The 18986-nt window shown below is 34.1% G+C and overlaps 2 protein-coding genes across 2 annotated transcripts; one reads left to right on the top strand and one right to left on the bottom strand.

Moving 5' to 3' along the window:
• The first annotated feature begins 7596 nt into the window (after positions 1-7596).
• LOC120149157 (2,4-dichlorophenol 6-monooxygenase-like) lies at positions 7597-12205 on the top strand. The gene is made up of 11 exons (XM_039162045.1): positions 7597-7848; positions 8085-8167; positions 8263-8398; positions 8566-9059; positions 9163-9210; positions 9539-9713; positions 9921-10033; positions 10123-10219; positions 10355-10574; positions 10719-10872; positions 11723-12205. Exons 1-11 carry the CDS (start codon positions 7650-7652, stop codon positions 12203-12205), a joined length of 2202 nt encoding a protein of 733 aa, XP_039017976.1. The 5' UTR covers positions 7597-7649.
• A 614-nt stretch (positions 12206-12819) lies between these two features.
• LOC120149146 (uncharacterized membrane protein YuiD-like) lies at positions 12820-14446 on the bottom strand. The gene is made up of 4 exons (XM_039162037.1): positions 14209-14446; positions 13484-13628; positions 13194-13244; positions 12820-12972 (listed from the first exon to the last, which is right to left on the bottom strand). The coding sequence occupies exons 1-4, from the start codon at positions 14298-14300 to the stop codon at positions 12841-12843; spliced, it is 420 nt and encodes a 139-aa protein (XP_039017968.1). The 5' UTR covers positions 14301-14446; the 3' UTR covers positions 12820-12840.
• Positions 14447-18986: the final 4540 nt, after the last annotated feature.

The raw sequence follows: 18986 nt of genomic DNA, 5'->3' as shown, positions 1-18986 counted from the left end.
ATATTACAAACAATGAGTGACATCTAGCAATATATCATTATTACCTAAGTTACAGGAAATCATGATTCGACATAACATGTTTGTGACTAACTCTTTTAATGTATTATATCCTTTTGTCCTTTGTATCTAGAATATGCACAAGTCTTGGAACAGTCACACTTGTATAGATCAACTATTATTTCTTGATATCTAGAGTATAATATAATAAACGAATAATTTTTTATATCTCATATCTACTTATTCGAGCATGGCCATGCATTTGTAGTCTCACTCAATCAAATGGCATGTGATATATTTTCTATTATGTATGAAGGACAAATCATATCTCGATCATTCACACCACACTACATATATTGTTGTCAACACACTTTTTCGTCCTACTAGGATTCAAACTCCTAAAAATAGGATAGAATTTTGCTAGGATTCAAACTCCTAAAAATAGGATAGAGTTCTACTATGATTTAAACTCCTAAAGATAGGATCCACAAGCACTATAAATAATCATTGTAACTCACTATTGTAACACAAGATTTACAGACAAAATACAGAGAAAAACACGGAAAATACAAAGGCAAAGCTATTGTAAACGATTCGAAAAGGAAATAAAATGTAGCATTTTTTTTTGATTCGTTCATTTCTCGCATGTGCACGTTATTTTTTTTTTTTTGAGATTTGGTTCGAATAACCCAAAACGTGGGTTGCGCCGATGACCAAAAATTGGTGGGATTTCGAAGTTTCGAACCTAGATCTACCCCGAGGCGTGTTCATTTTTTATCCCCCTAATGCGCAATATCAACGTTAATTGTCTTTCAAATTTGACCCCAATCTTTATTTTTCTTTATATTAATCCTTTTATTTATTGTATATATATTTTTATTTATTTATTATTTACATTATTGTCATTATATAAATATATATATATATATATGTATGTTTTTTAAATGTTTTTAATTGATTTTGTTTACACTATATATTATTATTATATATACATATATTTTTATTTATTTATATTCATTTGGTTATTTTTTAATACTATATTTATTATTTATATATATATATATATACCTTTTTTTAAAATATTTTACTTATAAGCCTATTATTACTATATATATATATATATATTGTAATTATCTTTATTTAGTTTTTTTTACTTTATCATTATACGTATATATGTATGTTTATAATAGTTTATTTATAAGCTAATTATCATTATATGTATACTTTTATATTTGGTTTATATATTTATTTATTTATTTTGATTTTTTTATTTGTTTATATTATATTATATTTTCATATTACTATCATTATTGTTATGATTATTATTTTTCTATTTTACTCAATTATATATATATATATATATTATTTATTTATTTATTTATTTATTTTTCCTTTTATTTTTTTTACTTATTTTTATTCTTCATTTTTTTCATTTATTCATTTTTCCCTCTAACACATCTTATGACTTTTAAGGGTATTTTCGTCAATTAATCAGAGGTAAGTAATTCATGATCAAATTTTACCTTTTAATTTAAAATTTCAATTTTCTTAATTAAGACAACTGGAAATTAAGTAGTACCGAAAGTGCGGTTCAAGGGTGCTAATCCTTCCTTGACCGTAACCGACTCTCGAGCCCGACATATTTCTGGTAAGACGCAGATCAGGTAAGAAATAGGATATCCGATCAACCCATTTATTTTTAAATAAATGATCGGTGGCGACTCTCAATCCACATTTTTCAAGTCGAAGCCCAATTCATGGCCCAACCGAAAGACGGTTACGACAGTTTGGCGACTCCGCTAGGGACTTTCAAGTGAGTCAGGCTAAGGTAATTTTCAGTTGTCTTTTTAACGAAAAGGTTAAGTTTAAATTTTAAGGTAACATTTCGATCATTATTGCTTACTTTTGATTATATTTTTTCGAGTAAATAGTTGTACTAACCGTTTTCTCAATGATTTCAGCCCTTAAAGTATTTTTTCATCTAAGGCTCTAAACCCGAGCTCCGAACCCGTTTTAAGTGGGGGTGAAAGCGACGCATTCATGTGAATTTATTCACCGCATATGCCTAGCAAGTAGCCTTAGGGATTCATATACCTTATGTCTTCGTGTGAATTTATTCTCCGCATAGACATATGGGAATGTGTCCTCTCGAGTTTAACTTAGTCCACACAAGCCTGTGATGGGTTTAGGACTAAGGGTCTGGCAAGCCCAAGGGGGCACCAGCAAGGAGAACTCGGGTACCGTTTTCTAGCACCTAAACCGGGAGACTTTGAAGAATTAGAACCTACCCCAAAATCTCATTTCAAACCCTAGGATGCCAGAATAATTTCATGCTTTACTTTCTGTTCAAAGCATGCGAACTAGACAAATATGCGGTTAGGATTTGTTTGAAATTAGCATGCGGGATAGAGATCATGTCCGAGTAGGAATACTAAGCATGTTCGGGAGATATCATGTGGGGTAGGATTTTTCATTTTATTATTTTGATTTACCTCACTAATTTTTTTTATTTTGTCCTCTTTTATTTTGTTTTCATCATTTGCATCATAACAAGAGGCCATTGATCCCTAAAAAGGTGTTCATTACACAAAATAATCTGAATTAATGGATAAAGGTGTTGTAATACAAGAGATTAAAAACCCCGAGGTACGACTATGGTCCGAGAAGACTCAGAAGGAAAATGGAGACAATCTTCAAGGAAGCTATGTGTTAGAACTAGTTAGCTGCGCCTCTATTAGCCTAAAGCAGAACGACGTCCAAGAGTTTCGGGACATCTGGGCAGTTGGAAGAATGATTGGAAACAGAAGCTCAGTCAGCGATATGGTGACATTGCACTTTTGCTTAATGTTAAGACCGATGAACCCTTAATTAGAGCCTTGGTTCGATTCTGGAACCCGGGATATAGTTGCTTCACTTTTAACCAGGAGGACATGGTACCTACCATCGAGGAGTATACTACACTATTGCACTGTGAAAGCATTAAACTGGAGCGAGCCTATATCAAACACATCAAGAGTCAGCCTTTCAAGAACAGACTGGCTAAGATTGCAGGAGTTGATGAAAAGTGGGTGACTGACCGACTCCGAAACAAAGGTAACGGGCAGGGAATTGAGTGGATCCACATAAGGAAACTAATGAATGACCACCCTGATGAATGAAAGACTATAGACCTTTTTTGCACTAGGTCTGTATGGCTTGATCATCTTTCCGAAGATTTTGGGATGCATTGACGCAGCCGTGTTGGAACTATTTGAGCAACTTCCGAAATGGGTCATCCCATCACCAACCATCTTAGCCGAGACCTTTCGGTCTCTCAACCATTGCTGAAGAGTTGGCGGAGGTAGATTCATTGGATGTGTTCAGCTCCTTCAAGTATGGATTCACAACCACTTCTGGAAGACTAATGGGGTTACCTACCACCGATTTAGCACTACGTATTCACCTTTGAGAGAGTTCATCACCATGAAATGGCATGAAGGAACTTCAAAAGAGAAGTGGATGGAAAGTCTTCACTCGTCTATCAAGACTGAGATATTACTTGGAGAGCCCCCTGGTTGTTCCTCAGTGACATTCTTTTCCAATGTGGGGATTCTGACACTATGACCTTACCTGAACTTTGGGATGCAGTTGGGTATGCTCCATTGTTAGCACTTAGACATTATGGGGCACGTCAGTTTGTCTCAGCAATATGCGGACTAGCTAAATCAGAGTTTAAGTATCACGGTGATAGTTATAAGAAGAGGATCAAAGAAATTGCCGATTCATGGAAGAAAGTGTTACGGATGTATATTGTGGCTGCTAAAGACATGCTTACCCCAGACTATTTAGAGTGGCGAAGATTAGGAAAAAATGACAACACCCCGGTGCCAAACTGTGAGGACACACGGACCATGGAGGAGCATCTCAGGCATGTCCCTTCTGGACTTGAGATAGCCAAAACAGAGTTTGAAGCTGTGAACAATGATCTGGGGAAGAGGATAAAGGAACTTGAGGCTGAGTGCTATCAGTGGAATCTAGATGTCGACTCTCAGAAAGATCAAGCAGACATTTCAACATCACGACGAAGGATATCCAATTTCAGGCTCAACTTCACGACGAAGGGAATCGTGCACACAAGCATCATCCATCTTTAGATTGGATTTCAACTTCACGACGAAGGATATCCAACTCAAAGAAGGAGTATCTGTCAACAAAGACCTTCGAGCTCGACTACGCTCAGTTCCAAGGCACATCATTTACATCATAACTCAAGGCTAGAAGGGTTATATGCCATCAAAATTATGGAGTTTGATTCCATTCAGCTCGATGACACATCAATCACACTACTTTCCGGTTGCAGACGAGGTTTTCAAGTCGAGAAGAGGACCTGGGTTAACCGTGCCTTAGGGACAAGCAACCATTTTCAAGAAAAAACTATATGTCAATGAAGATTTCTGAGTTCGATTCCGATCCAAGGTCTTTAAACCGAGAAGAAGACCGAAGGGCAACGAGAAGCCACGTGCTGATTCAAATTCCGAACTACGGCTTCAATTTCATATCATTTCAAGATGAACTCGGCTTCACGATGGAGGAGTCATCCGTAACTCAATTCGACAGGGAGTTATTGAAACATCAGAGTCAATTTTTAACTCCACCGAACGAAAAGTGTGTCTTTTAATCTTTGCCCTATCCCCGTTACACGACTATGGGCAAAGAGGGGCAGCTGTCAACACACATTTTCGTCCTACTAGGATTCAAACTCCTAAAAATAGGATAGAATTTTGCTAGGATTCAAACTCCTAAAAATAGGATAGAGTTCTACTATGATTTAAACTCCTAAAGATATGATCCACAAACACTATAAATAGTCATTGTAACTCACTATTGTAACACAAGATTTACAGACAAAATACAGAGGAAAACACGGAAAATACAAAAGCAAAGCTATTGTAAACGATTCGAAAAAGGAAATAAAAGGTAGCATTTTTTTTATTCGTTCATTTCTCGCATGTGCACGTTATTTTTTTGAGATTTGGTTCGAATAACCCAAAACATGGGTTGCGCCGATGACCAAAAATGGGTGGGGTTTCGAAGTTTCGAACCTAGATCTACCCCGAGGCGTGTTCATTTTTTATCCCCCTAATGCGCAATATCAACGTTAATTGTCTTTCAAATTTGACCTCAATCTTTATTTTTCTTTATATTAATCCTTTTATTTATTGTATAGATATTTTTATTTATTTATTATTTACATTATTGTCATTATATAAATATATATATGTATGTTTTTTTAAATGATTTTTAATTGATTTTGTTTACACTATATATTATTATTATTATATTATATATACATATATTTTTTATTTATTTATATTCATTTGGTTATTTTTTAATACTATATTTATTATTTATATATATACTTTTTTTAAAATATTTTACTTATAAGCCTATTATTACTATATATATATATATATATATTGTAATTATCTTTATTTAGTTTTTTTTACTTTATCATTTTACGTATATATGTATGTTTATAATAGTTTATTTATAAGCCAATTATCATTATATGTATACTTTTATATTTGATTTATATATTTATTTGTTTTTGTTTTTGATTTTTTTTATTTGTTTATATTATATTATATTTTCATATTACTATCATTATTTTTATGATTATTATTTTTCTATTTTACTCATTTATATATATATTAATATTTCATTTATTTATTTATTTATTTATTTTTCCTTTTATTTTTTACTTATTTTTATTCTTCATTTTTTCATTTATTCATTTTTTCCCTCTAACACATCTTATGACTTTTTAAGGGTATTTTCATCAATTAATCAGAGGTAAGTAATTCATGATCAAATTTTACCTTTTAATTTAAAATTACAATTTTCTTAATTAAGACAACTGGAAATTACATAGTACCGAAAGGGCGGTTCAAGGGTGCTAATCCTTCCTTGACCGTAACCGACTCTCGAGCCCGACATATTTCTGGTAAGACGCAGATCAGGTAAGAAATAGGGTCTCCGATCAACCCATTTATTTTTAAATAAATGATCGGTGGCGACTCTCAATCCACATTTTTCAAGTCGAAGCCCAATTCGGGGCCCAACCGAAAGACGGTTACGATAATTGTGATATGTTCAATGTCAATCTTTATAGTGCAACCAGTTACAGAGTATGTTTAACTGTATCAAAACATACAAAAGCATATGTTGAGATAGTAATGATCTCAAGTCTAAGGATCATACATATAGTTGTCACCATGAGCAATATCGTGACCATCACATAATAATCTATATGCTCATAGTGAGTCAATCCAATACATTGTTCTCTAACAACATATGCATGTATCAATTCTGACATCTCTATGTCAATGACAACTCATTATCATCAATCAATAACATGTTAGTCTTAAGCGTATTATTATTGTTCATGCCCATAATAATACTTGACTAAGGATCTTTTAATAATAATCATATTATTATATGTATATTATTATGTTTTAGTTTATTTAATGCACAAAAATATAACAAAATAAAATAATGGTAATGTCTTTATTCAATAAATATGGTAAAGAAAATATATCAATACAATCATAATATGATTGATCTTTGAGCATACTCTAACAGAGTTGTGTAGAGAAGCAGCCTACTAGATTGTTTGGTCTACTCACCACTCCTCTAGCATTTCGTAAAACATATCATTCGACGGAGACAATGAATTTTATGAAGGTTATTGTATTTTGATTTGGCCGTCATTCTCAATAGAAGGTTTTATTTTTCTTTGTATCTTTCGGTTTAATATTTTAGTTTTGTATGTGTATTTTGGTAACTATTGTCTCCAATTTTTCCCACATTTTGATGCGTTGTAATTTTGATTCCTTCCAATATTAATGAAATTCAGTTGCCATTGTTAAAAAAGAAAAAGAAAAAATAAACCTTAAATGTCAATACTTCAATTTTTTAACAATATTAAATTTTCTCCAGGTTTCATTTTTTGAGTGTCGCTTTGCAATAGAGGTGGTTCAAATATAGTGGAGTTGGTGGAGTTTTTTGAGAGAAAAATTTAATTCTTTTGGTAGATTAAATATAAAATCATTGTTTAAGAACCTACGTGATGTTTTAGCAATAGTTTAGGAGTAAAACTAAATATTAATCATATATTAACATTACCACATTATCACTTTAACAGAGATGATAGTGGGGTGATCATTTTGTTATAAATTGACAACATTAGTAATCAATTTGTTACTTTTGAAACTTCAATGGGGAAAACGAAAATTAACTCAAATATTAGTGACCATTTGTGTAGTTTACCTAAAACTTAACGCATTTAGTATCTAAATTATCAGATTTAGTCCATTTTAGTACCTAAACTTTCAATTGTTTTCAAAAATTAACGTTAAGTTTTTAACGGATACTAAAATGACAAAAAAATAAATATTAGGTATGAATTTAAGAAAATTGAAATTTAAGTGCTAAAACATATCATAACTGATAATTTAAATACTAAACATGTAATTTATCCTTTTTTTGAAGATCACATGTACTCTGGGTTTGGGTGCTAACGCAATGGACTCATAATATTCAATGTAGAACCAAACCCAGAACGAATCTTCGTGTCTTTCCGACTTTGCTTCAGCGTCAGCTGCATTGGGATCATGGGGGTTTCAGGGTTTATCGAGGGCTTTAGCTTCCTCCAGAGAACCAAACCCAGAATCAGATTCCTCCCTTATAATATTCAATGTAGAAACTTCTCATCTTCCAAAATTCTCAACGGCAATGACTCTCTTCTTCCTGTTTTGATTGTTGGTGCAGGACCTGTTGGTCTCGTTCTCTCGATTCTTCTCAACAAATTCGGTATGTTATTTAACCTATAGTTGTTTTCTTTATTCCCCCCCCCCCTTTTTCAGTATAAACATATTTAATTAGAGAACAATTTCAACTTCCATGAGCTTCTTTACGTGGAAATTGTCATTTCTTTTCATCTTTGTTTAATCATTTTTTTTCAGAGCGATAAATGCAGCTTATTGTAAATGTTTCTTTCTTTTTTCTTTTTAATATCTATTTAGCTAGTGAATAGTGATGTCTTGTAGGTGTGCAATGCTCGGTTTTGGAGAAAAACAAGGGTTTCTCCCAGCACCCGCAAGCTCATTTTATCAATAATCGAACAATGGAGGTCGGTTTTCTTTGTTTATGGAAGATTGAGTGTAACTTTTTTTTTTTACTCTGGTAGAGGTATATTGAGCTTAATTTGTAACTACTGATCGTTAGGTGTTTCGAAAATTGGATGGATTAGCAGAGGAGATTCAAAGGTCACAACCACCTGTAAATTTATGGAGAAAATTCATATACTGTACTTCGCTGACAGGTCCAATCCTAGGTTCAGTGGACCATATGCATCCTAAAGGTTTGTTTAACTATAGTTATATGTTTTCGGCTTGCCAGTAGCTGCTTCCAATTCAGCTCTTTTAGTTAGACTGCTTTAAATATAGATATTCATGCTGTGCTTTTGTGGATGATATATAGGTGATTAAAGATTGTTCCATAAATCCATTTTTTGTTATATGTTGCCAGATTTTGAAAAAGTTGTTAGCCCAATCTCTGTTGCGCACTTCTCACAGTACAAGTTAACTAGGATACTTGTTAAGATGTTGGAGAACCTTGGTTTCGGTATTCACACGATCGAAGATCTCGAAGGCCTTGATCCTGAGACACTCAGGGGAAGGGAAATCTTGATGGGGCATGAGTGTGTCTCCATTGACACAACTGATGAATGTGTTACCACAACTGTTTCTTTTTCCAAGGAAGGTAAGCCGTTGACGAGAAAAATCAAGTCTAAAATTCTTATCGGCGCTGATGGTGCTGGAAGTGCGGTAAGAAAGCTTGTTGGAATTGAATTGAAAGGTGAAAAAGACTTGCAAAAACTTGTGAGTGTTCATTTCTGGAGCAAAGAACTCGGACAATACCTGCTTAATGAGAGGCCTGGAATGCTTTTTTTCATTTTCAACACTGAATCTATCGGGGTTCTTGTTGCTCATGATCTTACACAAGGGGAATTCATATTACAGGTATTGGAGGATATAGGACATGTTCTGCATCTCTGTTTCCATAGTACTGCTACTTTAACATTCACCCTATACTGATGATGATTTGTTTATCATCATCTTGCAGATCCCATTCTATCCTCCTCAACAAAACTTGGAAGATTTCAACCCTGAGGTATTTCATTTCATCTTAGATTTGGATCTTTAGGATAACCCTTTTTTGTCGTTGCTCATTAAAAAGAGAGAAAAATCAAGTGGATGAAGAATTAGAGTACATTTACGAGGCACTAACTAGTTCCACCAATTTACATCATTGGTGCTGAAAATGTACATGGCTGACTTAATGGTTGATTTAGGTACTAGGGGATAAGCTTACCTCAGCATCTTGATTAAATTACATGCATGGCCGACTTTACTTTTAGATGATAAGATACAATGTGTAAATAACGGTTAACTTCACAAGCTGCAATGACTATTTCTTTGAAGAATGCAACTTTTTGTAGATATGCAAGAAGTTAATACTCAAATTGGTTGGTCAAGAGCTCTCAGATATAGATGTGATTGACATTAAGCCATGGGTGATGCATGCTGAAGTTGCTGAGAGATTTGTTTGTGGCAATAATCAAATAATGCTTTGTGGAGATGCTGCCCACCGTTTCCCTCCTGCTGGTGGTTTTGGTGAGCAACATTTTTTTTGCCGACCGTAAAAATGTACTTCTCAATCATTCAGGATTAACATTTTTTATCACCTGCAGCTGGCAACTAGTTAACATTAAATAGTGAAATATTTTTTGTAGCTTCCTTGGTTTGGTAAAGTGTGGTTCCTTGCATACTAGTTATAGTACGGGAAAAACCATTTATAGGATTTTAACATGGATTTTGCAGGGATGAATACAGGAATCCAGGATGCCCATAATTTGGCTTGGAAAATTGCTTCTGTATTGAAAGGTGTTGCACCATCTTCAATACTTACCACATATGAAACAGAACGTAAGCCGGTATTGCTTCAGCCTTTTCTGCTTTTGTTCTCATTCATTTTTATTCGTGAGTTCTTTGGTCATTGCTTCCATGTTTATTGCATTGTCAGATTGCTGTATTCAATACAGCTCTTAGCGTTCAGAACTTCAGAGCAGCAATGGCAGTTCCTGCAACTCTTGGTCTTGATCCAACTGTTGCGAATTCTGGTAAATTAATGTACCCATTGCCCTGAGATTCTGAGAATTGTACTGTTTATCTTGAGCCATGCAAACCCCTTGAAGGTAGATATTCTGATTTCAATTTATTGGTGGTCATTGTTTTTCCTTTTGCTTGTTATGCAGTTCACCAAGTTATTAATAAGGGGGTTGGTTCCATTTTACCATCTGGCATGCAGAAGGCTATTTTAGATGGAATTTTTTCGATAGGTCGTTCACAGCTCTCAGGATTAATTTTAAATGAAAATAACCCCCTTGGATCATCAAGGCTTGCTAAACTAAGGCATATTTTTGAAGAAGGAAAGAGCCTTCAACTCCAATTTCCTGCTGAGGATCTTGGATTTAGGTATGAATATTATTCTATAGAATTGTTTGAAACTTCCAACCATGGTAGATGGAATTAAACAATTTCCGAAACTTTTATTACCTTGTTGATCTTTAAAATAATGGCTGGGTATGATTTCTCTTGTAATCTATGCACGTGCTTCAGGTATCTTGAAGGAGCACTTGTTCCAGATAGTAAAGACGTTGTGCCTGCTCCTGAGTTGCCCTCTGGCCGTCGAAGGGACTATGTTCCCTGTGCAGATCCAGGGTCAAGGCTTCCTCATATGAACGTTAAGGTTTTATCAAATTTTCCAAGTGAGGTATATATTTATATATATAATCCCATGATGCACCTTTCAGGTTTTTTCCCTTTTCTTGTTTCTCATTTGTCATCATATGTCGGTTTGATAACTGTCATAAGATAACCGTATTACCATCATCAATGTCACACATGACACTTCTATCTCCATCCGTAATATAGAAGTATCCCATCTAAAATTGTTGTAAGCGTATATGAAGCATAAACTTCTCGCTTAATAGAAGTCTTAAATAACTAGTAATGTCTCAATTCTAGCTCAGACTCGATCTAGTACTGGAAGGAATGAACAACCGCATTCAGTTACACACACACATAAGATCAGCTTCTCATTTCAGGACATCATGTAGAATCATTCAAAAACATTAATTCAGTTAGTCGCACAGGCACATAAGATCAGCTTCACATTTCAGGACATCATATAGAATCATTCAAAAACATTAATTGATCAATGAATCGTATTATTGAATGGTTAAAGAATCACTATAATGAAAATAGAGAATTTCATAAATCATTCGCATAATTATTCAAATATTGTATTAAGCAAATCACATACAATCTTTAAAAGTAGTTTTGTCTTCTACGGTAACAAATGACCTCTCTAACAGGTTATGAGCAATAGGCACACGGCTTTATGAATGGATTATGGTGTTATTAATGATAATATGACTAATATTATTTGAGTTTTGAAGACTGAATATGGGATTTGCTTGGTATAATATATTATTGATCAATTATGCATGTTTGTCATTGATTTATGAACTTCGAAGCACGATCGACAGATGATTTAGAGGCATTTGAACCAAAGCAAGCTGTTCTACTGTTTTTAGCTAATCATCTTAAAATTATTGCAGGAAACCATTTCGACGCATGATCTTGTGTCTGTAGACAAAGTTGAGTTCCTTCTTATTATAGCACCAATGGAGGAGTCCTATAATCTAGCTCGAGCTGCATTTAAGGCTGCCAAGGAATACAAAGTTTCTTCCAAGGTATGCATGCTTTGGCCAGCCGATACCATTACCGGATTTCATCGTGGGAGCAAAGCAAAATTAGCACCCTGGAAGAACTACATGGACGCTATAGAGGTTAAAAGGTCATCTGATTCGCTGTCATGGTGGAGAACTTGTCAGATGACGGAACAAGGAGCCATTTTAGTCAGGCCAGACGAGCACATTGCTTGGCGATCGAAGTCAAGAATTGTAGGGGATCCTTATGCAAAGATGAAAATGGTTTTTTCTACCATTTTAGGATTCAAGTCAACCAGTATGGAACCATATCTTGAATGTTTGAAACTCCAAGACTTCGAATACTGGTCAGTTGTATTGTTTTATGCATAAGTACCACAGTATTAAAATACTGGGATTTGACTTGTTCGAGAGCTTGATTTGACAATAAGATAGCTAAGTTCGATTCTTTTTTTCAACCCGAACTTGTAGTATACACCTTTAATCAACAAATAAGTTGATATTCCAGTAAAATATCATGCTAAAAAATTGTCAATAATGCAACAGGAGAATAAACAATTTACATTTGATCAGACAGAGCAGATGCATCAATCTATCACCATTATACAAGACAAATAATTTAAATGTTAAAAGATTCTACTGGAAATCTGAAACGTAGTACTCAAATCCTGGAAATCTCTCCATTGAGGGCAAAGGTCTGCAAGTTGCAGTTCCTTTGTGTGACAGTCGAAGTTCGAACATCTAAGCTATTGTAGAATGATATCTATGATAACTATGAGCATCAGCATTTACCTTACTGCCTAGAAAATAAAATAACCAGCAGCAGATGTTACAATACCAAGCAGTCCACCAGCAAAAACCTGCAATTGAGATGGAAGGTTAAAAATTATAACTGGTTATCCTTGTATATAATTCTTTCCACAAAACTACTGCCTAGAAATCTACATTTATTTTTTTAAGGGAAAAAAGAAGCTTAACTGAAGGATGTTCAAGAACAAGAGTGTGGATCAAGTAATTATTACAGATAATCTGCTGCACAAACGTACCTGGGGAGGGTTGTGACAGAGAAGTTCACGTAATGGTCTGCTCTCAGCCAGAGGATGTTCAGCGGGAAATTCGTAAACAATTTGATTCAGGACCTGACAAACATACAATTTGGCAATGGATAAGTGAAAGAAATCAAGTTTAAACCAAATGATTATGCATCCCATTTCATAATGGGAACTGCAGTTTATAAGTAAAGCTTCTACAACATCCAATTACTCAGAAAATATTGGTAGAGACAGTGCACAAATTTGCGTTTTGGGAAAGTCATGGAATGAGAATATAAATAGAGAACACGAGAGCAATAGAACCGAACCTCTGCCTGCCGTCCAGCGTGTAATCTCACACCGGTTGCATCATACATTACCTGCGAATCAAATCCATCCCATCAAAACACAACCTAATGTAGGCAGTGTTGGTGACATAAGAACCCCATTCATTGATTATAAGTTTATTAGCCATATTGCATTTTGCTCAGGTACTAGAAATCAGTATTAGGAAAAGCCTAGATTAGCACCAGCAGGAACAAAGAAAACAATGACTTCCATTCGATGTAATTTTCTAGTTTTACAAGCCAACCATAAAACGAGAAACAAAGGATCATACAACGCATGCTAAGATCATTGCGGTTGCAAATGATCCTCCAAAACCTTCTTGGAATCCGATAGCAGTAGCAAGAGCAGTAAGAATGGACGAAAGCATCCCACCGGATCCCACAAGTTGCTTGATATCCCATCGCTTTTCCTTGTACCTGCAGAGCTCAAAAACTTTAACAAGGAAAAACCAGTGGGAATAGCAAACCAAATACTGTCATATATCAATCGGTCTACAAGCTTGCGACCCCCAACTCTAATCTATCAAATTATCAGCATGAGCCCCTAAAATGTTTCCGTGTACTAAAAATTTTTCTTCTCAATTTCATAACGAAAATCTACCAATTGGGTAATGAGAAAATGTAAAAGAAAGCATGGAAACTAAAGAAGTGTTATCATTACAAAATATCAATTGAATCAAACTAGAGCTGACCAGAATTACAGCTTGAATAATCAAAGAAACCCCAAGGTCCAAGATGTTGAATTTTGGGTGTACTTATGAACTTGAAGTTCATTTGAAATTGATTGCTGAACCAGGTCAAATCAATTGAATACCATTAATCTAAGGCACCTTTTTATTCCATCAATGATGAAAACAGCAATTACCCAATTGAAAGTTATAGGAAATAAGTTCATTGAAAGATAATTAACAGCAAAATTCCATTATATTAGACATGCAGCCAAATGATTCTCAAATATTAAAAAGAAACAAAACAAATATTTAAGTTTGGGAAATACCAGGAGGTGAAGAACTTGATAAATTGGGCAATAGCAAAGGCAATAAAAGCACAAATAAGAGGGTAATTTGTAAGAATAGAAGAAGAAGACATTGATGTTATTTCATTCAGAGAAATTTGTTTAGTTTATTGGATATTCTTTCCTTGTTATCAAGGAGCTCTGCCATACTGCAATCTTATTGATGAATGGAATAAAAAAGAAACAAGAGATTGAAGAAGAGCGAATTAAGCGGCGACTTTGATGAATCCTTTGAAATGCAAGACAGAAACCAAGGTTGAAATGAGAGGTCAATCGCAATGGACATTTGTTTGGTCATTTTCAATGTCAAAATAAAAAACAAAACAACTAACGGTCTTCGCCTTGTGCAAGCTTCCCACTGAATATGCCTAATCATGTCTTCTCCCACTTGCCCCCTTCCATTCTTTGACTTGTATTGTACCTCTCTTCCCATTAATTCAGATCTTCATTCCATTAAATTTCATTGTTATGGCTTAATTCACTTTCTACTTAAATTATACTTCAAAATAGTTATGTTTAACATTTTTTTCCGTTATACTGCTTACTGTTATATTTTTTTATTTTTTAATAATACAAATATTATTTATAAAATAAAGAAAAAACTTAAAAAATAATGTATTTATAAAAACCCATTCTTTTTTAAAATTTCAAAATAACCCCAAAACCCTAAAATCTATCAATTTGAACACATTTTCAGCCGTCGTCGATTATCTCCAGTTATCTCCTACCACCATCTCTATCGCCGAAAGGTCACTTATCTATCATCGTCGCCCATTGACCAGTAATTACCTTTGACATCACCTAAAATCCCTAAATACTTAAACCCCTCAACCCTTAACCATAACCCTAAATTTAATTGTCATCATTGTCATTATTGCCATCGACGGTCGTTATTGTCGCTGTCTATAACCATCTTTCCATTCTTGTGATCAGTTGTGGAATGAAGAATAGAGGAGGGGACGGTTGGGATTTTTTTTTAAAAATTAAAAATAAAATACTCAGAGCGTAAAACGTGTCAGATAATAGTCAAATTAACAGTTGTTATGGTCCAGACACCTAAAAATGTAACGTTTGAAATGTTAGGTACCTATTGTTAACAAAAAATTCTTTAGACACCAAATTATAATTTAGACAATAAAAAGTGCATCAAACCTTTTTATTAACAAATATAATAATATTTTAGGGTAACTACACTTGACAGACACTAAACTTTTAAAATATTTTTTATTAATATTTCTAAAGAGAGAATATTATAATGTATCACCACCTTATTGGTCAATAAATACATAACTCCATCTGTTATATTCAAATGGTTCTTTATTGTATGTAAAAAAAATGGATCTTTATTAACCTTCTTGTGAAAAATATTCAACTTTAATTTTCTATTATTTAAAATTTATTATTAATAAAAATGTAAAAAAATATTTTCAAAATCTTAAGAGATAAATTTTAAACGTATACTTTATAAAATTTAGTTATTCAAAATAATGATAATCAAATTTAAAATTTTGACTTTAAAATTTTTAACAAAAAACATTTAACAAAGTAAAAGAAATATTAATTTATCAAAGAAACTGACTTGAAATATGTTAACTCAACTGCCGTTAAATAAATGAGCAAACCACATTAACTGTCTTTAAATCTGGTATTCTTTTTCTTCAAAAAGGCGATGATTTTCGCTTTACATACTGACCCCATCATCAAGTCCAAGTGTCCAAGTACATGAAGATCAATTTCCTTCGATCAGAATCAAATAATTGATAGAGCCTGCTTGGACAAATGTGATTGGAGTTTTGCAATCTTTTCACAACATCTATAACTATATGATCTAGAAAAATAAATTAAATATGAGTTAAATTAAAGAAAAACCCTACTCTCGGCTTTCAGATAACTCTTACCCTATGACATATATCAAGGCTGCTGAAAAGAACTGTAACACCTCAATTTATGGGTTAAAATTAAGAAATTATAAAGTGGTGGATTTAATTTGGTATTTTGAAAGAAACAATGGGTTAAATTACAAAATTTTAAAGTTAACATACCGTTTTATGAAGTGCATGAAGTTCAGTGGCTAAACTCTTGGTTTGGCCATTTTTAATTATGAGATGTTATAAACCCCAATCTCCTATATGTTTCTAGAAATTTTTCCAGTTTTCCCTCTCTCGTCAACCCCTCTTTCAACTCCGATCTACTCGTCGTCCGACCTCCGATCGATGAGCCGAAACCACCATCGTGTTTGTTGTCAACCGAGGAACAAAACCCCCTCAAACCTTTCGTCGTGAATCATCTCCGTTCGTCGTTAATTTTAGTCGGAAGTACCGTCGGTAATAACTCGATTTTAGTTGGTTTTTCATCGATTCACAACGATCGGGTCATCCGTTTACGACACCTCCCGCACCATCGTGTTCATTGCATCGTTTCGAGTCCGCCGGTGTCATCCTTGGTCTCCGTTGACGGCGACACTTGAGGAGGTGAAGCAGTCAAAGTTTCCGATTCGTCGAAATCGAGCTCTCCGCCGTTCAAAATTTTGAACCAAGCTTTGTAAGTATCTTGAAATCGCTTTAAAATAATTTTTAGGAATTTTTCCGGAAATTTTCTGATATCAGAGCACTGTTCACGAGCCCCCAAGCGCAGCCACTGCGCGTGGGGAAGACAAAAGTGACCGGTTTGACCGGTTTTGGTGCATAGTTGACCGGTTTGACCGGTCATAACCCGACCCGTTTACCCTACTCGTTGACCCGTTGACCGTTGACCGACGTTGACCACTATTGACCAAAACTTTGACTGGCTTTTACCGGGCATTAAACGACCTTTGACTTTGACCGAGTATACCTATCCTGACATTTTTCGACGTTCCAAATCCGATTCTACTGTCCGTTTTTTGAAATTTGAACCCGAAGGCCTCTAAATTGCCAGTCAAACCCGTTGACTTTGATTTTGACCGAAAATTCCAAATTTCTGAAAAGTCATATTTTATGCTTTCGACGTCCTGAAAACCGAAGTCCGTTTCGCCAAATTCGAACCGGTAAGCTATTTTTCACTAATTTATCACCTGATTCGATCGTTTATCGTAATTAAGCTCCGTTTTTTATATAATTTTTGTTGATATATATCTGAGGAATTATTGGAAGTTGAATTAAAGATCAAAGGCGTTCGAATGGAATTTTATGGTCGATCAGTATTGCACAGAAATCGAGGTAATACTTTACTACCTCTTTATGTTTTATAGAACATGTTGGTATGGTAAATGCATGAATGGAAATGTTGGTCTCGTATGTATAATTAATGAAGATCTACACTAGATACGAATACGGTAGAAAGTAGGTAACTGAATATGGCTTAGATTACTATTATAAGAAATTGGAGGACAGTTGGAATTAAATTACAAGTTCTTGAATTAAGTGATAAAAGAATCAACCATGGATATGTAGATTATAATTTATCTCATTAAAGGTACTTAGATGATAAATTATGAGAATATTTCGATTAGGTAAAATTACGAAATTACCCTTATGTTGGAAAATGACAAGATTGTCCCTGGAAGTGGATTAATAAATCTGAAAAAATATTGATCTGCTAAACTATTGATGTGCATAAGAAATGTTAGTTTACTTGGAAATTATGGATAACCGGGTTTAACCCCAATAAGGTTTATACTAGATACTAGAATTTTTAAGGAATCATTTCAAGATCGAAATTATCTGGTTAAAAATTACGAAAATGCCCTTGAGAGGTAAAATAGTCAGAGTTGACCCTAAAGGAGAAAGCACTTTGAGGATTTGTACTTAACGCGATTAAGTACAAATTAATTATTAATATTCTGTCTTTGTAAAGAAAAATTCATAATATTGCGTTTGTAAAATCGAGAAGGCACTTGACCCGAAAATATCCGAGTTATGAGTAATACCTGAAGAACAATTTATCGGAGGGTGCTCTTTTATCAGAATTGTTCGAACGGACTGAAATAGATGATAAATGGAATTAATAATAAGACCGGATGGAGGAAAAAGATTGAAATACTGTGGATCTGTAAAATGACCAAATTACCCTGTAATAGAAATGACCCAAGATATCACCAAGCTTAGGAATGATGGAATATCCTTGAGCTCTGTTATGATTGGATAAAACTGAAAACCAAAATGACCAAAATACCCTTATGGCCTATATTAAGTAAATGTCTTGGATTAATTAAGGAATCCAAGTAAGCATAGGTATTACCTTTAAAGGTAATGGAAAACAGTTTAAGTGAGTAGATCAACCCTAAAGCTATGTCAATACCTGAATGGCATAGATATTACTGGAACATGTATCGTCTTCTCAAGTTTGGCTCGATGATAAATTTTGAAAGTATTCAGCTCAGCTCTAGATCGTATTCAGTACTAAGAATTGGACGTCGGTTTGACAAATCAACCACGAAGACCAAATTGAATGAAATGGAAGTACAACATGTATCTGAAATTCAGGAACGTTTGAATTACTCTGGAAATCTGAAGTAACTGGAATGGACATGACTGCTAAATGAACTAGGTAACCTCAATGACGAGGATTAATAAGTGATTTGGATAAGTCTGGAAACTCTGATGATTTACGTAGTGTACAATTACAATGGGTTATGAACAAATTAATCAAGTACTCAGCATTTCATGATATTGTGGAAGCGTGGAAATGAAATAAAGACATTGGAAGATTTATTCAGCGATGATTCCGAAAATGGTCTACATACAAGAATTTGTGGTATTAAAGAGTAAATACCCTAGAAG

The sequence above is a fragment of the Hibiscus syriacus genome, unplaced genomic scaffold (genome assembly GCF_006381635.1).
Source record: "Hibiscus syriacus cultivar Baekdansim isolate YM2019G1 unplaced genomic scaffold, ASM638163v2 tig00110989_pilon, whole genome shotgun sequence".
Lineage (NCBI taxonomy): Eukaryota > Viridiplantae > Streptophyta > Magnoliopsida > Malvales > Malvaceae > Hibiscus > Hibiscus syriacus.
Note: the sequence above shows the minus strand (reverse complement) of the source record. Positions and strands in the feature narration are given on the sequence as shown.